General features: G+C 37.3%; 1 protein-coding gene across 1 annotated transcript in view; it reads left to right on the top strand.

Moving 5' to 3' along the window:
• LOC123621170 (ankyrin repeat and fibronectin type-III domain-containing protein 1-like) overlaps positions 1-8,117 on the top strand; it is a 61,029-nt gene extending 52,912 nt beyond the window's left edge. The window contains exon 6 of the mRNA XM_045527006.1: positions 8,005-8,117. Within this exon, the coding sequence (XP_045382962.1) occupies positions 8,005-8,117 (113 nt within the window). The remainder of the gene's footprint in view (positions 1-8,004) is intronic.
• The last annotated feature ends 19,067 nt before the right edge of the window (positions 8,118-27,184 follow it).

The raw sequence follows: 27,184 nt of genomic DNA, 5'->3' as shown, positions 1-27,184 counted from the left end.
AACAATCTTATGAAGTGGGACCAATTCTTATCTTTGTTTTGTAAAAGATGAAATTGAGGTTCAGAAAAATTAAGAAGTTACTAAAGTCTAACAGCTGGTAAGTGATGAAGCCAGAATACCTATTCCTCCAAAGTACATACTCAAGACATCATATCAAACCTCTATCAATGTTAAAACACATTCACATTTTTATTATTCTATAGAGTTTACTTATAATCAATAGATGCTCTGTGTTTGATTATGGCTTCTTGAACATAGACTTGAATTAAGGTGAATCCATCCACTCCCGGTTCAGAATTGCCAAAGTATCAGAAGACTAAAAATAAAATAGAAAATCATTTAGAACCGTGTTACAAAGAGGATTTTGGCTATATTAACTGTAGATCATTTCAGCTCCATACTTCTGTATCAGAAATAAGTTAGACTGGAATTATCTTAGAGCTGGGTTTCAACAAAATTTCTAGATGCCTTCTTCAATACCTGCAATTACTACAAACTTTTTCAATATAAACTTTCTAGAAGAGTACTTTATTAAGCACAAATAGCTAAATATTGAAATTCCTTATATTGGTCAATCAGTTGGCCCATAATATTCTGAAGTGTCTCTCTGAAAATTATCAAAGATGTTTATAACTTTTATCTCCCTTTATATGCTTAACCATATTTTCTCCATTTGTCTTCTTTGAGACACTGTGGTTAAACCTGAGTTCCTGTTATGAATTAACAGAGGTATAAATTGCTAGTGGTGGATGGGATAAAGACACCTGTGAAAATGGAGGGCGTTTTATGTGGACCCTCTAGGAATACTCTCTGTATTATCTTAGCAGTGGGGAAATAGAGCAATCAGCTTCTTTATTCTCAAAAACTACATTCAACTCACAGATACTGCAGAAAAAGAGAGGAGAGGATCAAAGATACTAAGGTTACAGTATTGGAATAACATAAGCTTTTACTTCTGTTACCTATTTCAAAATTATTTATGCCAGGTAAAAAATAATAATTACTTTTCAATGTTTTAAAATGATGTTGTCTGTGATGTGAGAATTCTTCCTGGTTACAAACATAACTGGCTTCTGAAAGATCAGCATGACAGATTCTGGGGAGATGGTTAAATTGATATAAAAACAAAAGTTTCTCCTCCCCCGTTAGGTCTGGGTTTGACTACAAGAATTAACAATGACTAATAGCTAGGGGTTGGGAGGAAGTCATGAGATCATGTTACTTAAAACACAAAATGGTAAATGCTCTTAAGATTTTTTTAAAATCCACATCTTACAATTTGTTTCTCCATCCTATGAGATTCCAAAAAGCCAACTACATTGCAATGATCTTAACATCTCATCCAGGAACAACTTGCACTTACAGGAAAATGAAGTAGATGCCCTCTTCCCTATTTCTCCTGCTAAATATAGCTAAAAACACTGGGAATTGTACGAAAAACAAGTATAAGATCCTGAAAGGTGAAGAGAAAAGGCAGACCAGCTAGGAACCTTAGGACCTAAGAACAACATAGAAGTGACTTTCCAAATTGGAGATGAAGAACAGCCCTTGCTAGTTTCATTTATTTAAAAGTTTGTTCCTAGTGGCATCTAAATTAATCCTGATCACTGACTGCTCTATGATGAAGAGAACCTCATAGAAGTTAATCAGCATCTCTTTAACTGAGACTCAAAAGCATTCATGACCCTTGTTGCTCCTCATTAAGCCAAGTTATTCCCAGATAGCTACATCATCTCGATACTCTTACGATGTCTATTTATTTTTCCTAAAACATGAGTTTAATAAAGGAAGAACGGGTACTATTTTTTAAATGCAAGCAATCACAAGTTCCTTCCTCATTTATTGGAATTTGTTTTCAGTTCCTCTACTTTGTAGCTGTGTGACCTAAAGCAAGTTTACTTAACCCCTCTGGCCTCAGTTTCTTCCTAAAATAGGAAGACAATGCTTCTGTTGTTTTCAGAGCCATAAAAATGGATCCACAGTTACTTAATTATATATTTTTTTGCTTTAAAAAAATAACTGACAGTACAATAACCATTAAGCAGGAGAAAAGCCAGGCCAATTTTGAGAGGTAGAACTCCAAACAACAGATTTCCCATTTTTTATTTTTGACAAATAATAATTGTGTATAGTTATGGGGTATCATGTAATGTTTTGATCTGTGTATACATTATAGAAAGAGTCAATCAAGCTAACATATTCATTATCTCATCAGTTTATTATTTTTTGTGGGAAAGACATTAAAATCTATTCTCTTAGCAATTTTGAAATATACAAAACATTATTTATTAATTGCAGTCACCACGTAGTGCAATAGATAACTAAAACTACCCAGTCTAACTAAAACTTTGTGCCTTTTGATCAACTTCTCCCTTTCCCCATCCCTTCCTGGTCCCCACACAGTCTTTGGCAACCACCTTTCTACTTCCAGTTTCTATGAGATCAACTTTTTTAGATTCCAGATATAAGTGAGATCATGCATTACTGTATTTGTCTTTCTGATCCTGGCTTATTTCACTTAGCATAATGTCCTCCAGTTACATCTGTGTTGTAAGGGACAGAATTTCCTTCTTTTATAAGGCTGTATAGTATTTCAGTGTGTGTGTGTGTGTGTGTGTGTGTGTGTATCACATTTTGTTTATCCATTCTTCCATTGATGGACACTTAGGTTGATTCTATATCTTGGCTATTGGGCTATTGTGAGTAATACAGTGAATGTGGGAGTGCAGAAATCTCTTCAACATACTGATTTCAATTCCTTTGCATACACAGCCACAAGTGGGATTGCTGGATAATATGATAATTCTACTTTAGATTTTTGAGGAAACTCCATACTATTTTACAAAATAGTTGTACTACTTTACATTACCACAAACAGTGTATAAGTGTTCTCTTTTCTCCACAATCTCGCCAACACTTCTTATTTGTCTTTTTGATAGTAGTCACTCTAAAAGGTTTGAGGTGACATCTCATGGTAGTTTTGCATTGCAGAGGTAATTTCATGAAAGTCTTCATGAGACTAACACAGTACCATGCTGACTTAATTGGAACTTAAATTCACATTTTGCATTTTCCTGATAATTAGAAATGTTGAGCATTTTTTCATATATCTATTGGCCATTCATATCTCTTCTTTTGAGAAATGGCTATTCAGATCCTTTGCCCATTTTTAAATCAGGTTATTTGTTTTATTGCTGTTGAGTTGTTTGAGTTCCTTGTATTTTTGGCTATTAGCACCTTATTAGATATGAGGTTTTCTCCCAATCAGTGGGCTGTCTTTTCGCCCTGTGTTTTCCCTTGCTGTGAAGAAGTTTTTTGCTTTGTTGCAATCCCATTTATTTATTTTTGATTTTGCTGCCTGTGCTTTTGGGGTTTTATCCCAGAAACAATTGCCCAGACTGGTATTGTAGAGCTTTTCCTATACATTTTCCTCTAATAGTTTTACAATTTCAGGTCTTACATTTAAATCTTTTATCCATTTTGAGTTGATTTTTATATATAGTGTGAGATAAGGGTCCAATTTTGTTCTGCAAGTAGATATCCAGTTTTCCTAATGCCATTTATTGAAGAGACTGTCCTTCCCCCTTTGTGTGTTCTTGGCATCTAGGTTGAAAATCAACTGACCATAAATACATGGGTTTATTTCTGGGTTTTCTATCCTGTTCCATTGGTCAATGTGTCTCTTCATATGCCATGCTGTTTAAACCATGCCATTTTGATTAAAAGAGCTTTATAATATATTTTGAAATCAGGAAGTGGGATGCCTCTAGCTGTGTTATTTTTGTTTGAGATTGCTTTGGCTATTCAGGGTCTTTTCTGGTTCTATGAAACTTTTAGGATTTTTTTTCTATTTCTATAAAAAATAACATTGGAATTTTGATAGGGATTGCATTGAATCTTTAGATTGCTTTGGGTAGTGTGAACATAACAATATTAATTCTTCTAATGCATGAACATGGGATATCTTTCCATTTATTTGTGTCTTATTCAATTTCTTTCATCAGTGTTTTATAGTTTTAAGTGTACAAATCTTTCACCTCCTTTGTTAAATTTACCCCTCGTATATTTTTCTGATATTTTAAATGGGATTGTTTTCTTAATTTCTTTCTTAATTTCATTGTTAGTAAATATTGATTTTTGTATGTTGATTGTGTAACCTGCACTTTACTGAATTTATCAGTTCTAACAGTTTTTTTGTGGAGTCTTTATGGTTTTCTATATATAAGATTATTTCATCAGCAAACAGAGACAATTTTACTTTTTCCTTTCTTATATGGATGCCTTTTATTTCTTCTTACTGCCTAATTGCTCTGGCTAGGACTTCTAGAACTATGTTGAATAGAAATGGAAACAGTGGGCATCCATGGCTTGTTCCTGATCTTAAAGGAAAAGCTTTTAACTTTTCACGTATAATACGATGCTAGCTGTGGGCTTTTCATATATGGCCTTTATTGTGTTGCTGTTTTATATCTATTTGTTGAGAGTTTTTATCATGAACAGATGTGGAATTTTGTCAAATGCTTTTTCTGGATTTGTTGAGATGATCATACAGTTTTTGTCCTTCATTTTGTTAGTGTAGTATATCACATTTATTGATTTACATATGTTGTATCATGCTTGCAGTCCTAGTATAAATTCCACTTGATCACAGTGAATGATCTTTTTAATATGCTGTTGAATTGGGTTTGCTAGCATTTTGTTGAGGATTTTTGCATCTATGTTCATCAGGGATATTGGCCTATAGTTTTCTTTTCATGTAGTGTCCTTTCCTGGCTTGGGTAATGGTAACCTCATAAAATAAGTTTATAAGTATTCTTTCCTCTTCAATTTTTTGGAAGACTTTGAGAAGAATTGTTATTAATTCTTCTTTAAATTCAGCAGCAAAGCCATCAGGTCCCATCAGGTTTTTTGATGGGAGACTTTTTATTACTGATTAAATCTCCTTACTCATTATTGGTCTGTTCCAAATGTCTGTTTCTTCCTGATTCATTCTGGGTAGGTTGCATGTTTCTAAGAAGGATTCATCCATTTCTTCTAGATTATCCAATTTTTTGGTCTGTAGTTGTTCATATTAGTCTCTTATGATCCTTTGTATTTTTGTGATATCAGCAGTAATGTCTCCTCTTTCATTTCTGATTTTGAGTCTTTGCTCTTTTTTCTTTGTTCTAGCTAAAGGTTTGTCAATTATGTTTATCTTTTTTAAAAACCAACTTTTAATTTTATTGACCTTTTCTATTGTTTTTCTAGTCTCTATTTTGTTTGTTTCTGCTCTAGTCTTTGTTATTTCTTTCCTCTTGCTACATTTGGGCTTATTTTGTTCTTTTTTTCCCCCCAGTTCCTTGAGTTGTAACAGTAAGTTGTTTATTTGAGATCTTTCTTCTTTTTTGATTTAGGCATTTACTGTTATAAACTTCTCTCTCAGGACTGCTTTCGCTGTATCCTACAAGTTTTGGTATGGTGTGTTTCTATTTTTATTTGTCTGAAGATCTTTTTAAATTTTCCTGTTAATTTCTTCATTGACCCATTGGTTGTCCAAGAACATGTTGTTTAATATTTGTAAGTTTTCCAAAATTCCTCCTGTTATTGATGTCTAGTTTCATGCCAATGTGATCAGAAAAGATACTCAATCTAATTTCAATCTTCTTAAATTTGTTAAAGCTTATTTTGTGGCCTAACATATGATCTATCCTATAGAATATTCCATGTGTGCTTAAGGAGAATGTGTATTTTGTTGCTGTTGGATGGAATGGCCTATAAATACCTGGTCTAAAGTGTAGCTCAAGTCCAATGTCTAGATGATCTTCTGTCTAGATGATCTGTCCAATGCTAAAAGTGGGTTATTGAAATCTCCTACTATTATTGCATCACAGTCTATGTCTCCCTTCAGATCTATTCCTATTTGCTTTATATATTTAGGTGTTCCAATGTTGAGTGCATACATAATTGTTATAACTTGATGAATTAATCCCTTTATCATTATATAATGGCCTTGTCTTTTTATGTTTTTTTTTACAGTTTTTGACTTAAAGTCTATTTTGTCTGATACAACTATAGCTACCCCAACTTTCTTTTGGTTTCATTCACATGAAATATCTTTTTCCATCCCTTAACTTTTAGTCTATTTATGTCCTTAGAGGTAAAGTGAGTGTCTTGCATGCAGCATATAATATAGTTGAGTCTTGTCTTGCTCTTTTATGCATTCAGCCACTCTATGTCTTTTAATCAGAGAATTTAATCCATTTACATTCAGAGTAATTATTGATAGACAAGGACTTACTATTGCGGTTTTGTTCATTGGTTTCTGGTTAATTTGTAGATCCTTTGTCCCTCTCTTCTTTTCTTGCTGTCTTCCTGTGTGATGTGATGATTTTCTGTAACGGTATGCTTTAAATTCTTTCTTTTTGTCTTTTGTGTATCTACTAAGGGCTTTTGCTTTGTGATTACCACGAGGATTACATAAAACATCTTATCCTAAAAATAGGCTATTTTAACCCAATAACAACTTCATTTTGATCACTTGCACAAACTCCACACTTTTACTCCCCCTCCAATTTGTTTTTGATGACTCACTTGGTATCTTTTATATTTTGTGTCTCTTAACAAATTATTGTTTCTATATTTGTTTTTAATAGTTTTGTCTTTTAACCTTTATACTAGAGATATACTTGATTTTCACAAACCATTATAGTATACGAGTGTTCTGAGTTTTACTTTATACTCACTTTTGCCAATGAGTTTTCATATATTTTCATGTTGCTATTTAGCAACATTTTCCTTCAGCTTGAAGGATTCCTTTCAGCATTTTTGTAATGCAGTTCTAGTGGCAATAAATTCCTTCAGCTTTTATTTGTCTTAGAAAGTTTTTATCTCCCCTTCATTTTTGAAGAACAGGATTGCTAGGCATAGTATTCTTGGTTAACAGGATTTGTTTCTTTCTTTCTTTCTCATTTTTTAACATATCATACCACTCCCTTTTGGCCTGCAGGGTTTCTATTTTTAAAAATCAACTGAAAGTCTTACGGAGATCTCCTTGTATATAACAAGTCACTTTTTCCTTGCAGTTTTCAATATTCTCTCCTTGTCTTTAAGTTTTGACAATTTGATTATAATGTGTCTTGGTATAAAGTCTCCTTGGATCCATCCTATTTGGTGTTTGTTGAGCTTTCTGGATCTGGGTTTCTAATTCCTTCCCCAGATTTGGGGAGTTTTCTGCCATTATTTCTTTAAATATGTTTTATGTTTCTTCCCCTCTCTTTTCTTCTTCTGGTTCTTTGACAATGTATACATTATTCTGCTTGATGATGTCCCATAAGTCCCTTAAGCTATCTTCACTCTTTTTTCTTTTCTTTTCTGTTTACTCTTCAGATTGGATGATTTACAATCACCTGTCTTCAAGTTTGCCAGTCCTTTCTTCTGCTTGATCTAGTCTACTATTGAGCCCCTTTATTGATTTTTGAGTTTAGTTATTGTATTCTTCAGCTCACTGATTTCTGTTAGGTGCATTTTTATATTTTCTATCTCCTTGTTGAAATTATGTTTGTTCTTGCATTGCTTTCTTTACTTTGGTGAGCATCTTTATGACTGTCCTTTTAAATTGCCTATCAGGTAAGTCACATATTTCCATTTCATTGGGGTCAGCTTCTGGAGATTTATCTTGTTATTTTATTTGAAACATATATATTTCCTGATTCTTCATTTTACTTGTCTCTCTGTGTTGGTTTCTGCACATTAGATAGAAGAACCACTTCTCCCAGTATTGTTAGACTAGTCTTGTTTAAGAGATATTTCTCCCTAGTCAGCCTATCCAAAGATTCTAAGTTCTAAACTCTTTTGCTTGTCTAATCTGTTATAAAGATAGATTTGTTCTTAATGGCCCACAAGAATCTAGAGAGTTTCAAGTTGTGCTACTGCCTTGAGAGAAATATAATAGAAGCCAGTCCCTTGGGATGCAGCTGGAGAGACTGGAGTGTTAGATATGTGTTTCAGTTTCTTCTCTCCTTGTAGAGAAGCTGAAAGCCAGAGTATCTCTCACTGGCTCTGCTCTGCACCAAGAAGAAGGTCTGAGGCAGATACTTGTGCTCTTCATCAAACTGCTCACTTTCAACCTGAGGATATAGCTGCTAAACATTTGCAAGTTCAAAAGTTACCTCCATCAACTCCCAGAGCTAGATGACTTAGAAGTCAGACACTTGGGTGAAAGCTACAAATGTTTGGGCACTCTATGCTTTCAGAAACTACTTCCAGAGAGAGTCTGCAGATATGGATTTATTGCTTGAAAAAACTAGGGAAGAAGGTGAGGGGAGTGCCCACTCTTCTGTTTGAGCAAGCAGAAGTCTCATACCCCCCTGACAGCGGGAGCCTTCTGGTATGGAGTTATCACTGAAGCAAGCCAGAGGAGAAGGCCCAGGGAGTGCCCACTCCCCATTTTAGGCATGGAGTGGTCCCCCAGCCTCCCTTTAATGGGATATTGCAGGAGTTTATCTCTAGAGAAAGCTGGAGAAGAGGGTGCAAATAGTGCCATCCCTCCTGTTCTTGTTGACAGAGGCCTCCAACTTTTTTCCACAGAAAGATTGCAAGGCTAGGATTATTGCTGGAGCAATCTGGGGAAGAAAGTATAGAGAGTGTTTAGGCTTGAAGAGGTTTATTTTTTGTTTGCTTTGCAGGCTCCCAGATACTGGCTTGTTAGATGCCAGAACCACAGGGAGCTGCTGGAAAAGTGTGCAGCCAAACCCTTTCCATGGGGAAGGTGGAAGCTCAACTGTTCCCAAGGGCTACAGCAGCTGGGAGTGTTACGTGGTTCAAAACCTCTCTTTGTTCTTTGTCCTTGAGGGAAATCTTTTGATGCCCTGTTCATGCTGTTTCTCAAGCAGAGTGACTTAAGAGCCAAGCCCTCCAGCAGGAACTGTACAGTTGGGCACTACGTGTGTGGGACAAGCCCCTCACCCCTTGGGAAGAAGCTGGGAGTTGAGGTTTCTTTTCTGAATATGAGGCTGTGCTCAGGGTAGGGTTAGTGCATGAGTGTATCTCCACTTTTTCTACCTGTTTTGATGTGGATATTTTCTCAGTGATCCAGTGTGTAGGAGTCTTTCAACTGGATTCTGGCTCTCTCTGGAGAGAACTGACTGATTTTAGGTGTTTACTCAGTGTACTCAGTGTGTCTGTAGACGGAAGGATAGTCAGGAGCTTTCTATTCCATCTTGTTGCTGACATCACTCCAGACTTTCCATTTTCTTTACTGTGTGTTATAACTGGGAGCCTACTAGAATTCTCTGAAGTCCATGTTCTTTTCGTTCTTCCCGATATTAGGTCGTAAGATAGTTTTATCCACACAGGACGATAAGCACTTCCTAGAGGCTTCATCTTTCCTACATGACTATATCCTTGAATCAGAATATTCTTTGTTGGTCAGGAGGAGGGAATCTAATTTCTTGCAACCTCTATTTGAGTGGTTTTCAATTGGATAGTTCTAACTACCCAATAGAAATAGTTTGCCAAAACTTCCCCACAATTTTCAAGTAAATTTATTTGGTTATAATTATTAAATGGTTTCTAGAGGTATTCTTTTAAGTAATATGTCCTTTTATTTTCTGGTAATTTTTTTCTTCCACTTTAAACAGTTGAATCTATTTGACACTGTGGTAGCAAATTCTTTGTTATTTGGTAAGGAATTAACAAAACTGAAGAATGTGTTTGTGTTTGTTCAATGTTCTTTGAGATCAGAGGATAAAGATTTGGCCTTATAGATCTTTTACTCATATTGTCTGATCTAATTCTGAAAAATCAAAACCCAGTAAAAGTTTTAAAAAATTGGAATTTTAAAAATGATTTTAAGAGATTACCCTTTGTTTTAAAACAGTAAGAGTAATACAAAAAAGGCAAAATAAAAAATAAAAATGCATAAATCAATTTTAGAAGAATTTTACTTAAAATGGTGATGTGATGAGATCTTAAAAAGCAAGAATAAGAGTGTAAAACACTAAGAACTATATAAAATACGTATAATAAAAAATAAAAGAAAACCCTAGGATCCTCAAATTTAATACTAAGAGAAAAGCAGAAATCATCTGGCCCAATCTATTCTTTTAAAACTGAGGAAACTGAGACCCAGAGAGGTGAAGGGACTTTCTGAAGGCCACAGAATTATTCGGCAGAGCCAGGACAAAAACTCAAGACCCCTGACTCCAAATTCACTATTATTCCCTCTGTACCATATTACTTCCTAAGTAAAAAATCACCAGAAATTACAGAAAGACCTGAAGCCTAGACTAGGAACTTCAGGGGTTAATTAACCTTGCCCACAATCTGAGTAATTTGTAGAACTGAGGTGAGATTTCTTGAGTTTGCAGAAGTTAAGCATTCTTAACAAGAGAAGCTTGGTTCAACTCTTATCTCTGGGGGATTAGAGTAACATGCTGAGAGCTCTTAGGCCCTTGCTACTTCTGCTAGCTTTGGAGGTTCACATCTCAGCTCCTAGGTCCCTGAATTTTTAACTAGATGAATCATGGGAACCAAACTACCAGCTCAGAATCTCCAGGCAGTTGGCCAAACCCTAGTGGATGAGAGTAGCCCACTGACCCTCCCTCTTTATGGTCCTGGCCATGATGTTAAGAAATATAAATTCAAGAATCTGATTTTGCTCTTTATGTGGACTCCCTTTTAAGCATAACCAACTTTGTGTGGCAATGACTGCTTGGATCTTTTAACAGCCTGGCCCCAGCATATCCTTCCAGCTTCATCTCCTGCCATTTATCATCCTGTAGTCTACAGCCAAAACTCCAGAGCAGCTCACCTTATCTTGATGAGCTCATCATATAATCTCATACCTTCATAACATTGCACATGCTGTTCCCTCTGCATGTCATGCCATTCCACCTCTCCCCAAAATCTAGAATATAAATAGATGGTTGTATAGATGAATGGGTGGATGGCAAATGAATGAGGGAATGAATAAATATAATTTGAGGAGCCACTAGAAAACGTGCTGTCTTAAAATAGCTCTAGATCATATTCAAAACAGTACAATTAAACTTCTATTTGAGTAGCTTGTCTCAGTGTCCCTGTGGGCCACAAAAGTCTTGTGATTATCAGCTATGAGGTACATAGCAAATAGTTTAACTAATGATGATGAAGCTATAGTTGGAGAAGCAAAGACTCTCTAATCAGTTAATATTTGAGGATCCTTCCAAAGTTTATCAAGGATTTCTCATATCATTCTGTCATTTAATAATCCAATTAGCCAAGTACCCTCTCATTTTACTCATGAGTAAACATAATATCACCCTGGTTCATCAGAATATATTCTCTCTTTTTATATACAAGGAAAATACCCGAAAGTTGAGTCAAGAACTGTTATCGGTGGTTGCCTCTTAGAAGCAAGCTAAGGAGGAATAAAACCTTTCATAGTATTTCTATTTTTTTTATTATTTTTTCCATATGTGATGTCACTTATTGTTTTTTTTAAAAGAAAAATGTCAGATCTGCTACTTTCAAACCTGTATTTTTATTCCTCTCAATGGGTGAAAAGATGAGTATACTTAGAAAAATCAGATATTTTCAATATCTTCTGAAAATGAAGCCTTCTTTCACACAAATTCATATGTAATTTTAAAACCATTTATCTCATAATACTAGTCAGATAATTTATGGAAAAGTTATGCATTTTAAAAGTAAATTTCTCTGCAACGTGGTTAGACTGCACCTTGCTAATACATGGTACTTATATCTGTAATGATTAAATGTCTTATTGGCCTTTTATTTGCAACTGGTTGGCCTTTTATTTGTAAACTGGTTTTCAGTACGCTTATTGGACCACACAGTTTCGTAACAGATTCTCTGATACAGTAAATACTAAAATAAACAAATTTTCACTTCTTTATTCTCCAGTCCCAGGCAGCATTTAGCCAAAACCTTTCCCCAACCCCCCACCCCACATACACACATATTTTCAATGTTTTCCTCTCTTTGTATGCTACCAAAATTTTTAGATAATTAAATAATCAGTATCCAATGTTTGCAAATGCTTTTTGAAAATCAATACCTTGGAGACCAAGATGCCCATTACTGTTTTATTTTAAGGCATAAAGAAATCAAAAATAGTAAGGACATTTGTAAACAGAGGAGGATGATGAACAGCTTGATGGGAATCCTTACCATCCAAAATGATTTGAAACAAATTATTGGGTGGTGAATTTGAGTACCCAAAATTCTCAATTTCAGCCTTGACCCAATGCCAATAGATTTTTTTAAATTTCTATTTAAAAATGGGGAAGTCCGTTCCTTAAAGAGGATAGCCAAACCAACATAACTCTTTTTAGCCTCTGCCTGGACTTTAGTGTTTGCTAGGCCATGTGCTGGGTCTGGCACGGTCCTGGTCCTGCTCTAGGAGGGTGAAAACAACAGTTGGTCCCTGCAGCAGAGCTCTCTGGAGACTGCTGTCAGCATAGCTGCAGTCAGCTGATGTGATTCAAGCATTTCTCTACACCATCCAGTGATCATTCTGAGGAGATTCATCTTGGTGACTGAGTTGAAGCAAAAAAAACAAATGTGTAGAAAGGTCAGTGTTCTCAGGTATGCCAGACCTTCGTGGGAAATCTAAATTATCTGTTCTGCACACAGTGTTGGTGGTGAAGGAGTTGGGCAGACCACCCCAAAAATTATAGACCAAAGGCTCTACAGAAAACTTAGAAGCTGGCCCATGCATCACACCGGTATGTGGCATCAACAGGAATTAAAGTCAGAGGTTGTACAGATGAGTCATGGGGATGCCTACCCCTACTAGCTGTGGAGCAAGTCCCTGAAAATCAGAATCAACTCTCTGGTTTGAAATATAGGAGTGGAACAGCAGAGCTTGTAAGATTACATTACACTTAGAAAAATAAAATATTTCCAATGTCCTCTGAAAATGAACTTTTATACAAATTCATATGTAATTTTAAAACCATTTATCTCCTAATACTAATCGGATAATTTATGAATAAATTATGCATTTTAAAAGTAATAACAACACTGGTCACCAGACTAAAACATAAATTGATTGTGTCATTCCCCTGCTCATAAACCTTCGCTGCCTACCCCACAAGATAAAAACCAACCCTCAGTATTGCATGCAAGGCCTTTTCGCGTATCAGCTCATCTCAGCCCCCGTATCTTGCTTTCCTCTTCTGTAAAACATCTCTCTTTCATCTGATCATTCTCAACTCCTTCAACTCTCAGTCTCTCTCCCAGAATACCCTCTCTATGTGGTAAAATCCTACTCAGTCTTCAAAACCCAGACCAAATGTTACCTTCCCTTATTCCATTGCCCGCCCGCCCCAACTTTCCTGGTTCTTGGCACTTCAGCAACACTTTGCTCACGTGCCTGTTACATGGAGCATCACATTTTACTGTCATTGTCTGTGTCGTTATCTATGTGCCTGCTGTGCTGAGTCCTTCTATGGCAAAAATAGTGTCTTACTCGTGTTGACATCCTTGTCACCCAGCACCATGCTTTCCGATCTTAAGGATGCTCAGAAATGTATTGGCTTTATGTGTAGAAACCTGAGTACCTGTAGGTGTTTTTAAACTGGAAAGTGTCATTAAAATGTAGTAATTACTATTATCGAAGGTGAAAAACCTGAGTAATAAGGAGAATTTAGTCTCAGAGTTTTGCACTGGAAGGAATTAGTATCACAATGCTTCTAAATCTGGATGCTACAGGTTTTTCCAAGGCCCTACAGGGAAGCAGGTGGGTGCACTAAGGGGTGAGCCCCTGGAGTTACAAGACATAAGGCCCTACCTTCATTATGCAACTGAGCTGTCCCATAGAGCTGCACGTTCCCTCAGACTTTCTCAAAATGAAAACTTAAAAACCTGTGTACCTCTATGATTCCTTCTCTACAGCTACTGTTTTCCTTGCCTTTGAGTACATGCTGAAGTTTCATTAAACTGTGTGGGGAAGAGGAACAGGATTTGAAGCCCAGACAGAACTGGGTTCGAAATCTGGCCCTCGCATTCATTCCCAGTGTGTGGCCTTGGACAGCACACTCTCTGGCAGAGCCTGTGACCTCACCACTAATATGGGAAAAATGCATAATGAGGTTGTTGTGAAAATCAAAGGAGAAAAATGTGGAAGAAGGGGTTGCAAACTAAAAATGTTACAGACCTACTTGTAAGATGGTACTTCTGTAATGAGAAGTAGAGAATTATCAGCCCCAGTCTTACCTTCCTTGGTTACTTTTTGCCCCATTTCTCCCTCCTGGATTCCTCATAAAGGAACTACAGTATGAATGCACATCGACAGGGCTTGGGTCTGCTTTTGCCTAAAGGAGTGTTTGCTCCAATCCCTAATAAGGCTCATCTACTTTATTCTCCGCAAAGGGAAAAATGTTGTGGGGGAAATAACAATTTCAGCAGCCCCCGTGGTAACAGAGCATTTCTTTGATCTCTTGCCACTATCTGAGTGTTGTTTTGAAAGTTATTTAAGGATGAAAGCATCCCCCAAAAATCCTACTGTCAAAGGGGATTTTAGCTCACCTCAAATCCAACCAACTCTGAGGTTTTGAATGTGTAAAATTGAGATGGCGACAGCTACATAAATATTAAATGAGCAATGAGATGTCAATGTTTTTATTACTGTTTTCAGTTGAACTCTGAGTAAAGCTGAGGCCATTTACATACACCTGGAGAGAGTGCATGGTTTTTGATATGACCACGATATTTGATTTGAAAATTTTTAAGTATACACTGTTGCTAATAGCTCTTAGTCTTGTTTTTTTAAAAAAAAGAAAGAAAGAAAGTAGTTGAACTCCAGTATTCACCATTCCTGAGAGCTTGTGATGCCAAATATTTGGGTTTACATAAAAATTTGGCTCACAGATGCCTCAATGAATAGGAAAAGCCGTTTGGGTGGTAACAGGAAGTCAGGCAGTTTCCTCCTCCTCACAAAGGTGGAGATAATGCTGACACTGAGCGCTTATCATTTCTCACATAGATCATGGCACCAATATCTTTCTGGCCTCCCTGCCTACAGCCTTGTCTCTCTCCAATTTTTCTCTATAAGCTATAAGAGTGATCTTCCTACAATGCAAATCTGATCCCATGGCCTGATCTTTCAATAGCTCCAAAATACCTTCAAATAATGTTGACACTTAGCGTGACACTGAGCTGTCCCCTGTCCCACCTTATCTCAGGTTAAAATCACCTTTCCATTTCACCTTACCTCTTCTCTTGTTCTCTGTAATTGCCTTGCAGTTCCCTGACCACCCCATGGTTCTGTGTCTTTGCACGCACAGCAATATCTGCCTGCAAAGCCTTAGCCACTCTCTTCCCTTGGCAGACCTACACATCCTTCAGGACTTCTAGGAGTTAATTATCCAGAAAGTTATCCGCAACCACAGCCTCCTCAGACTGTTTAGGGTGGACCCTGAGCCTTCTTCTATCATAACACACATCATATTGTATTATAATATTGCATTGACTTATCTGTCCCCCTCCACCATTGGACTCTAATTGTCTTAAGGATAAGAATTGAGCTTTATTCATATTTATATCCCAGCACTTCAGGGTCTGGTCCCCAGCAGAGCATCGATTAAAATCTGATAAATAAATCAGCCAATCAGCACTAGATTTAAAGTTGGATTTGATTTCTTATCCCAAGTTGCTAGCAGTTATTTTGGTATTGAATATTGGATCAATAGATTAAAAAATTCAATAAATTCAATTATATTTATCTAGAAACTATTATACGTATTTCCATCCAATAAGTCCATGTAATTCTCTTCCCCACTGCCTATGGGCCAAGTACCCTACTCCTGAGATTTAATTATGGCCAATGACTTTCCTGTCCCACCTCGGTTATCTCAGAATAGACAAAAGTTTTCAAAATCTAAAGAGTTCCTTTCCTCTATTCACCCCCTCCACCCCAGTGGGTGATATCTTTTGAATGTTTGCAAAATAGCAGTCTTGTTCTTCCTTTTCAATTGTGAATGTGCAGAGTCTTCTTCCTTAATTGAACTATTGCATTCATTCATTTAAGACATCTTTATTGGACACCTACTATGTACCACTTGCTGTCATAGACCAAGATAAAAGGCATACATAAGTCAATCTGCCAGTTAAACAGATGAGCTGGAAGATACTCAACATTATACGTTTAGGTCCAAGCTATTGTTTCAACTGTATTTTGTGAATGTTGAAAATTTAGAGATATCATATATAAGTAGAAATGCAAAAACCAAAGGCAACAAACAAAATAGAGATAACTACAGCACTACCCCAAGAAAAGCAATTAGATCCTTCAAATAGCCCCTGCTTTCATATCTTGAGATGTTGAGATTGTACATTGTTATTGAGATGTTTAATCTTTCATAGGGATCCGAAAAAATATATACATATGTTGCTCACAACATGAAGGGTTTTCGTTGATCCACTGAAGCCTATTTGAGACCCCCAAGAACCCCCATGTGAACACATTGAGATTTGTGCCTCGACATCAGCCAGTCTGATCACCCGCCCCAAAGCAGAAGGTGAGCCTGGCAGTGGAGGACAAGGCTCTTTGTTTCCCTAGGAAGCTGTGGAAGGCATCTTCTTGCCTTGATGGGAAAATCTAAAGATTGGATTTTTCAGGATCAATAAGGCACCTTGTTGAGTAATTTACAGTAGAATGTGAAAACAAATATGGAAGAGAAGAGCCCCAAACATCACATTCCCTTTAGTGAGACACAGAGGGAAGAAGACTGGGGCTGGCTGCTCCCTAGGTGGTCTGATTCTTTCTTTCTTTTTTATTTATTTATTTTTATCCCCCTACAAGTTCCTTTGGATCCTGAGGACCTGCTCTTTGGAGTTGTTTTGTTCCCAGGTCCTCTATCCTATCATCTCAACTCAGCTGACATATCTCTAGCCAGAGGAGAGAGAAACAAGTGACAAAAAATTATGAGTCTTATTCAGAACTGGGAGTGCTCAGATTAGGCTATCAGAAGGAGGGAGGAAGAGGAAGACTTAGCTGCCAATAAGGTTACATAACATGCAACAAGCTCAACTTATGGGCCAGCAATGTACATGAGTCTTCTGTGACTGTTTATTTAAAAGAAAAAAAAATCAGTACTAATCTTGTCCACCATTGTCGCATGCAGCTGCCAATACAGAACACCTTTATGAGGCCTGCAGGCCCCCAGCACCAGTACAATCCCCTGTTCCGCCCAGTGGTCGCTGCCTCCAACCCTCCCTCCCTCTTAAAACCATAACAAGGAAATCACAGTATCAGGAGACAATCCTGGCCCTTGGGGAAAGGAGATAGAGCCACCAATCAGGAGCTCCTGTGTTAGGTTCACTCAGCATAAGTCCAGTATCACAAAGACTTTGTGTGAAAACAGTCAGAGCTTTGTAGCTGCAAAAACCTCAAAATGAATGTTAATTCATTTATCAATTTCTCCCTGTATAGACAGACCTGGGAGGCAGACAAAACTGATAGGTGTTCAAACCCAGACTCTGCATTGATGGGCTATGTGGACTTAAGTTAGTTACTTAAAAGTTTTGAGTCTTAGTTTCTTTATCTGTAAAATGAGAAAAATATTACCCACCATATAGGATTGTTAGGAGGGTTAAGTGAAATATTTATCAACAAAGCACAATATCCCAATATTGACAGATGTTCTCCAGCATCCTCCAAAGATTGCTAAGTATTAGCCTCCTATAAACCATTTTTTTTTGTTCATTTCTCTAGCCAGAGGAGGGAGAAACAGGTGACAAAAAGATATGAACATTATTTAGAACTGGGAGTGCTCAGAATAGGCTATTTTGTTTTTACCTTTCCTTTTTTGTGACATTATGCACCTTCTATATTTTAAAAGGTAATCTACAACCTTTTAAAAATAATTGGAGCAATTCTCTTAGAAAAACTGCCAGCTCACCCTTTGTCATGCCTCTTCCCCATTATCAGAAAACGCCTGGCCTAACTCTGAATCAACTGGAAATGCCCTTCCTTGGGACAGTTGGTGTCCTCACACCCACTGTGCTCTGAGGACTATGCTGGAACCCATGGCCCCTCCTTAAAGTGTGCTCTCAAGCAGTGGAGTGTAGATGAGGTGAAAAAGATGCTGCACACTTTACGTTTTTTCATGATCCAGCTGACAACAGGTGTTTTTTCACTTTGTCCCAAGACAAAGGAGACATGACTGTCATTTTGTTCATTTAACAGCTATATTTGGAACTATTACTTTAAATGAGGCACTATGTTGGCCACTATGAAGGATACAAAAGTGAGTCAGACACAGAATCTGCCCTGAAGAACTTGGAAGATAAAATATTCATTTAACACAAATTTTTTGAATGCCTACAATGTGTAGATCATTTTGTAGATCCTGGGGGTACAGCTGGAGATACAGTGGGGGAAAAAAAACAAACAAGCCAGTGGAGCTCACATTTTCCTAAGTTAACAAATAAATTAATAAATAAAGAAGACAGTTTTAGATAGTAAGTGCTAAAAAAAATAAAATAAAATAATGTGTTAGAGTGAGAGGCAGGAATGAACTTGGTAGAAACAGCTTGGTAAGTTTAAGAAACAGAAAGTACAGATGAAGCAAAATGGATAGAACAATAGTAGATGGGATTTCAAAGAAGCAGGCAGGGGCAGATCATGACTCCTCGTAGGCCAGGGGTTGAAAACTTTCTCCGTAAAGGGTCAGATAGTAAATATAGGCTTTGCAGGTCATATGGTCTCTATGGCAACTATTCAATTCTACCATTAAGACAATATGTAAGCAAATGAGTGGGGTTGTGTTCTAATAAAATTTTATTTATGGCCATTGAAACTTTCATTTCATATAATTTTCATATATTATGAAATATTTTGATTTTTCTTCAACATAAAAACCATTCTTAGCTCACAGGAGGCAGGCTGGATTTGGCCTGCAGGGTTCAGTTTGCCAGCACCTGTTACAGACTATGTTAAGGAGTTTGGATTTTATTCCAAGTGCATGGGAGAACCATTACAAGCTTTCTATGTGGGGAAGTATCGTGATAGGATTTATGCTTTGAAGAGCTCGTTCTGGTGTCAGTGGATCGGTGGGTGTATGAATAGAGGCCGATAGAAACCTCCAGCAATCATCCCTCTGCACAAACACCAAATTCAACAATTATCCACACAAGCAAACACCTTCAGAAGAACCAAAAATCAGGTGAACAATCACACTATCTGGTTTTAACATTATATCAAGGAAGGAAGCACTGAAGTGGGCAGAAAAGACAATCTTGCATCACCTATGCCACCCTTCCCCCGTTCCCCCAAAGTGCCGTGCCAGCATGCCAAGTGGAGAGAGAATCTGTGTGGCCGGGGAAGGGAGAATGAAGTGACTGCAGGGCTTTGCACTGAAACTCAGGGCCACTCTGCCACTGGGGAAAACAGCACAGGGCAGAATTTTGTGGGTGCCCACAAAGGGGACCATTTTGACCAGGCCAGCCTGAGGGAAATCCTCCACCCAGAAACCCAAGTTCTGGCTAGCCCCACCACCAGCTGACAAAAAGTAGCCTGGGGCCTGAACTAAATTCATAAGGCACTCAGGCCACAAAGGCTGCAGTCCTTGGGCATTTCCTGCGGCTGTGCTTGCTCAAGAGCCAGTGGACTTGGGGTGCATGTAACCCAGTGAGACACCAGAAGCTACAGCCAAACCAGTGCCTGTGTCACCCCTGCCCCAACTACAGGCAGCTCAGCTCAGGGAAAGTCTTCTTCCAGTTGGGGAAAGGAAAGGGAGGAGATGAGAGGACTTTGTTTTGCAAGTTGGGTACTAGCTCAGCCACAATAAAATAAAGTACCAAGCAAACTCCTGAAGCCCCTAAGTCTAGGCCTCAGTTCCTGGATGGCATTTCTAGACCCACCCTCGGCCAGAGGAAACATACTGCCCTGAGGGAAGGACCCAGACCTGGCAGGATTCACCACCTGCTGACTAAAGAGCCCTGGGGCTTGGAATAAACTTGAGAGGTAGCCAGGCAACAGTCACCACTAGCTTTGGGTGAGACTGGGCTGAATTAAGGTATGACCTAGTGCTGGTAACCATGAGGGAGTGCCCATGTCACTCCTCCCCGAGACAGAAAATCAACAAAGAAACATTGGACTTAATCTGGACTATAGACCAAATGGACCTAATAGATATTTACAGAACATTTCATCCAACTGCCAATGAACTGGAAAACCTAGAAATGTATAAATTCCTAGACACATGCAATCTACCAAGATTGAACCAGGAAGAATCCAAGGCCTGGATAAACCAGTAACAAATAACAAGATAGAAGCAATAATAAAAAGTCTCACATCAAAGAAAAGCCCAGGACCCAATGGCTTCACTGCTGAATTCTACCAACCATTCAAAGAAGAACTAGTAACAATCTTACTTAAACTATTCCAAAAAAAATTGATAAGGAGAGGATATTCCCGAACTCATTCTATGAGGCCTATATGACCCTGATACCAAAACCAGATAACAATACAACAAAAAAAAGAAAAACTATAGGCTGGCATCTCTGATGAACATAGATGCAAAAATCTTCAAGAAAATACTAGCAAACCAAATGAAATAACACATGAGGAAGATTATTCATCATGATCAAGTGGGATTCATCCCAAAGGTGCAACAGTGGTTCAACATACACAAATCAATGTAATATATCACATCAATAGAAGGAAGAACGAAAATCATGTGATCATTTCAACTGATGCTGAAAAGGCATTCAATAAAATTCAACATCCCTTCATGATAAAAACTCTCAAAACACTGGGTATAGAAGGAACTTACCTCAACACAATAAAAGCCATATATGCCTGACCCACAACTAGTATCATACTGAATGGGGAAAATATGAAAGCCTTTCCTGTAAGATCTGGAACAAGACAAGGATGCCCACTTTCACCACTGTTATTCAACATAGTACTTGAAGTTCTAGCTAGAGCAATCAGACAAGACAAAGAAATAAAGGGCATCCAAATTGGAAAGGAAGAAGTCAAATGATCCTTGTTTGCAGATGATATGATCTTCTATCTAGAGAAATCTAAAATTTCACCCAAAAACTATTAAAACTGATAAACAAATTCAGTAAAGTTGCAGGATACAAAATCAATGTACAAAAATCAGTAGTGTTTCTGTATGCCATAGTAAACAATCTGAAAAAGAAAACAAGAAAGTAATCCCATTTACAATAGCTACAAATAAAATAAAATACCTAGGAATAAACTTAACCAAAGAAGTGAAAGACCTCTATAATGAAAACTATAAAACATTGATGAAAGAAATTGAAGAAGACACCAAAAAAGGGAAAGATATTCCATGCTCGTAGATTGGAAAAATCAATATTGTTAAAATGTCCATACTGCCCAAAGCAATCTACAGATTCAATGTAATCCCCATCAAAATGCCAAAGACATTCTTCACAGAAATAGAAAAAATAATCCTAAAATTTATATGGAAACACAAAAGACCCAGAATAGCCAAAGCCATCCTGAGCAAAAAGAACAAAACCGGAGGAATGACATTACCTGACTTCAAATTATACTAGAGAGCTATAGTAACCAAAACAGCATGGTATTGGCACATAAACAGACACATAGACCAATAGAACCAAAAATAGACCAAAAATACAGAACCCAGAAATAAACCTACACATCTATAATGAACTTATCCTCAACAAAGGTGCCAAGAATATACAGTGGGGAAAGGATAGGCTCTTCAATAAATGGTGCTAGGAAAACTGGATATCCATATGCAGAAGAATGAAACTAGACCCTTACCTCTCGCCATATATAAAAATCAAAGTAAAATAGATTAAAGACTTAAATCTAAAACTTGAAACTATGAAACTACTAAAAGAAAACATTGATAAAATGCTTCAATGCCATTGGTCTGGGCAAGGACTTCTGGAGTGATACCCCCAAAGCACAGGCAACCAAAGCAAAATTGGACAAATAGGATCACATCAAGCTAAAAAGCTTCTGCACAGCAGAAGGAAACAATCAACAAAGTGAAGAGATAACCCACAGATGGGAGAAAATAATTGCAAACTACCCATCTAACAAGGGATTAATAACTAGAATATGTAAGGAGCTCCAACTACTCAATAGGAAAAAAATCAAATAATCCAATTTAAAAATGGGCAAAGGATCTGAATACACATTTCTCAAAAGAAGACATACAAATGGCTAACAGGCATGTGAAAAAATGCTCAACATCATCAGTCATCAGAGAAATGCAAATCAAAACTACAGTGAGATATCATCTCACCCCAGTTAAAATAGCTTTTATCAAAAAGACAGGGAATAATGAATGCTGGCAAAGATGTGGAGAAAGGGGGAACCCCTAGTACACTATTAGTGGAAATGTAAATTAGTGCAACCACTACAGAAAACAGAATGGAGATTCGTCAAAAAACTAAAAATAGAACTACCATGTGACCCGGCAATCCCATTGCTGGGTATATAACCAAAGAAGGGGGATTCAGTATATCAAAAAGATATCTGCACTCCCATGTTTATTGAAGCACTATTCACAATAGCCAAGATTTAGAATCAGTCTAAGTGTTCATCAATGGATGAATGGATAAGAAATTGTAATAATGTATACAAAGTGGAATATTACATAGCCATAAAAAAAGAATGAAATCCTGCTATTTGAAACAACATGTATAGAACTGGAGAACATTATGTTACGTGAAAGGAGCCAAGCATAGAAAGACAAACCTCACATGTTCTTACCCATATGTGGGAGCTAAATATTAAGAACAATTGATCTCATGGAGACACAGAATAGAATGGCAGTTACCAGATGCTGAGAAGGGGGGCATGTGGATAATATGGGGATGGTTAATGGGTAAAAACATATACTTAGATAGAATCAACAGTATTTGATAGCACAACAAAGTGACTATAGTCAACAATAAGTTAGGGTATACTTTAAAATAACTAAAAGAGTGGAATTGGAATTTTCCTAACACAAAGAAATGTTAAATGCCTAAGGCAATGAAGACCCCAATTACCCTAATTTGACTAATTCACATTGTATTCCTGTATCAAAATATCACATGTACCCTATAAGAATATATAATACAACTATTATGTACCCATAATAATTAAAAATGAAAAATAAATAAAAATTTAAAAAAATAAATTAGGTTGAATGCTCAGCAGATGAGTCCTTATTTTGTAGCTCATGGGGAGCAAACTGGAAGGATGAAGATTGTCCCCCAACTATCAATGTCCACACATAAGTCAAACCCACTCAATGTGAACCCTGATGCCATACCTTTATAAGAAAAAGTAGGTGTGGGTGTCCAAAGATCAATCTGGCATGGATCCTGTTCTCAAGGAGTTAAATTAGTTACTTGAAGTTATAATGAAGAGAAAAACAGGATCTATTAAATGGTGCCATAGGTGAATGAAAGAAAAAAGCCAAATATAGTGCCTCTCTCTAAATAAAGGCTCATCATTTGGCAGGAAACTTGGAATGTTTTTGCCCCTGTGGCTAGTTATTCTAGTTCCCTGAGTGTCCAACAAATAATTATTTTAATTCCATGAGTGTCCAACAGGATTGAGAAAGCTGTGAATTGGCCACATCTCTTGGTCCTTGTATGTTTAAATCAGACAGCTGATCCTGCACTCTCCTTGCTTTGTATCCTTTAGAAATGTAAAAATAGCTTGCCAGAGCTTTCTCCCTGCAGGCAACAAGGGTATCTTGCTGCTGAAAACAAAACAAAACAAAAATCTAGGAATCCCAGGAAACTTCTGCAGAAGAACGCGGTGTCAGATGCTGCCTCTTGTGGAGGGAGGAGTGGGGAGGCAGCAGCCCCAGCCTGCTGATCTGTAATTGTCACTGGGGTTTGAGTCCTTGCTATTGTTCAGCTATATCCATTACCGTCTTTTAAAAGCTTCTACTTTTTTAATGAACAAAAGTTATCTGGAGAGTTTTTCCTAAAAACAAAATAGTCTAAACAAGTGACAATCTGTCTGGACATCTTACAGTTCAAGGATATGGCAGTATTCCAAAAGAAAAAAAAAAAAGTGGAGGAGTTTGTCTGTATTAGTGACCTATGTGCCTACTTTCAGTCCAGTGTCCTAAAAGTACCCATTCATAAAGCCCAGATAATCAGGAAATAAAATATAATAATAATGTATAATAATAAAATATTACTATACATAAGAATAAAATAATAATAATGAAGCACAGCTAGTCTTGTTTAGGAGAGGCGCTCTTTCATGCTTTCAGGAGCATTGGACTGGTATATTTTGCTGTACATACAATCAACATTCAGTTTTCTGTTTGTCAGCCCCTGACTCTGCCATCCTTGTTTTCCAGTCAAGCCCACAGATGCCCACCCTGCAGGTTGTGTTCTTTGCCAGTTTCTGGGCCAGCTCTGGCTTAGGCAGGAAGAACTGATGCAGGGAACCTTGGCCCTTGTGTTGCCCAGGGCCTGGGGCCTGGCCACTGTGCAGACCTCTCAGATGGTGACTGCTTGGTGACTGACCCTCTGTCCAGATCCCCTCACTGTGCCACTCAGCCTCCTAAAGGGGTTTAAGTATCGCATTCTTGACTCCTGATATCAGAATGTTTCCTAAATTATGCCTGAGAAATTTACACATCTAAGACACTGTACACTGCTGGTCAGAATACACTCACCTTCCAGAGTCTGTCTGAGCAATCACCTAGCATTTATCCAGTGTTGTGATGGTAAATGCCTAACAATGATCTCTGTGGGGGTGGGAGGAAGGGGGAACATACACACACACACACACACACACACACACACACACACACACACACACACACACACACACATATATGTGCATAAGTCTATTATAAATTTTACTGAAAGTATGTATAGCACACAATTTACAAATAATAATAAAATGTACAATACTCTTTATTGTAAATTCCTTTTGACTTATTGGTTCTTCCAAAATGCTTTTATTTTTATGGAACTGTTGAATCTGTAGTCAATTGATAGCTGCAATTAATAGACAAGCGCAGTTTCCATGCAAATGTTTGTTAATATTGTCCTTTATTTTAAGGAAATTAAAAAAAAAAACGCAACAAAGACCTATCTTGGAACTTCATTCATTCATCAATGACATAAGCAATGTCTTTGTTGAATCAAATGATAGTTTTCAAGTATTAGAAGAATATTTCCTCAATTTATTGTGCAATTTACAATGTAATAGCCACAGAAAATTTTAATATTAATGTACATTATTAATATTTTCTCCATCCCTTTCTTAAATCTAGGCCAGTGGTCAGCAAATTTGTAAGAGACTAGAGAGTAAATATATTAGGCTTTGTGGGCCACATAAGGTCTCTGTCACATATTTTTCTTTGTATGTGTCTGTTTTGTTGGGGTTTTTTTAAAACAATCCTTTAAAAATGTAAAAATGTCTGCACTTGAATGTTTATAAGCAGCACAATTTACAATTGCAAAGATGTGGAAACAACCCAAGTGCCTATCAACACATGAGTGGATTAATAAAATATGGTGTGCATGGAGTACAACTCAGCCATAAAAAAAAAATGGTGAACTATCTTTTGTATTATCCTGGATGGAGCTGGAGCCCATTCTTCTAAGTGAATTATCACAAGAATGGAAAAACAAGCACATGTACTCACCATTAAATTGGTACTCATTGATCAACACTTATGTGCACATATGGAAGTAACATTCACCGGGTGCTGGGCAGATGGAAGGGGGGAGGAGGGGATGAGTAAATTCACATCTCACGGGTGCGGTGCTCGCTATCTGGGGGATGAGCATGCTTGTAGCTCTGACCTGGGCTGTGCAATATGTGTAATTAAAATGTTTGTACCCCCGTAATATTCTGAAATATTTTTTAAAATGTAAAAACCCAAACCCTTCTGAGCCATAAAAAACCAGCCTCTGGTAGGTCTTGGCTTATGGAACTGTAGTTTGCTGCTGCCTGGCCTAGACAGTCCACAGATTAATAAATCAAACCCTAATATATAGCATCCGCTGCTTTCTGTGGTGTAAATATTCCCACCACAGCCAATTTCAAGCTCCCAGTGTGATGTCACTGAACGCAGATTGGGAGATACGTGGCCATACACCATTATGTGCTATTTCTATCATACGGACACAAGAGATTTCAGCCACCACAAGAGCATAAATAATAATAAAATGCAATGAAACGGGGAGTCTTGAGTATTTGCTATCTTTGTTTTTGATATAATTTAACTTCACATTTGTATAATTTAATTTTTAGTGATGACTATACTTTAAAAACTCCTAAGATTTTAACAATCAGCTCTTTCACTATATGGGGCATCTTTAGTACCCTACTTTATTTTTCCCATCTAAAGGTGGATCTGGGGCAAGCTCTGACTCCCTCCAACTCCCTATTTGTGCTGCTAAAAGTCACTCTATCACCCCACCTCATATAAGATGTGATATGATAAATGGATTTTGCACTCTGTACTTTGTGATCAATCTGAGCCTTCCCAACTCTTACTTTAAAATTCTAGGAAAACAAGTAGGCGAATCTAAGGAAAGATATAATATCTCCCTAAGATAAAGAAAACAATGATGTCTGTATGATCTGGGGTTTGGGGATTTTTTATTGTTCCAATATCTCCACTAGTGCAGATTATTCACACTTTCTCATCCCAAAACTGCAGAAATCACTAAAGGAAGTTTTGTTTGAAGGCACTCCTGGTTAAGTGTCCAAAGAAATACATGAAAGTTGAAGCTCCATCAGTCTCACTAGAGACACTAAGCTGGCAACAGCTGGGCTTCCAGAAGACTGGTATCTATTCAACAAACGTTTCATGTTGGGCATGGAAAGAGGGAGACTACTAGTAGTAGTAAGAATCATAAAAATAATAATAATTTAGAAATTCAAGGGTATCCAGAAAAATAATAAATGTAGGTAAGAGTCATAATATAATTAACTATTAGGAGGCAATTAAGAAGCAAATGGTTGAGACTGGAAAGGAGATCTTTTCTGTGGTTACTTGTAGTGCTTATGAACTTTTCGAAAACCTGAACATTTAGACATCTCTGCTCCTTACCTGTATCTGTGTGAAGTTACAACATATGGTAAGTAAAACTAAGACAGTACACAATTTATGCAGATAGGCACATATTTTTATGGATCACAGAATCTGACAATAAATAAATGAATATAGCCTTCCAATTCCAACTTTGCTTTTAATCTTCTACAAGTAGT

Source organism: Lemur catta, chromosome 15 (genome assembly GCF_020740605.2).
Source record: "Lemur catta isolate mLemCat1 chromosome 15, mLemCat1.pri, whole genome shotgun sequence".
In the NCBI taxonomy this organism is placed as follows: Eukaryota; Metazoa; Chordata; class Mammalia; order Primates; family Lemuridae; genus Lemur; species Lemur catta.
Note: the sequence above shows the minus strand (reverse complement) of the source record. Positions and strands in the feature narration are given on the sequence as shown.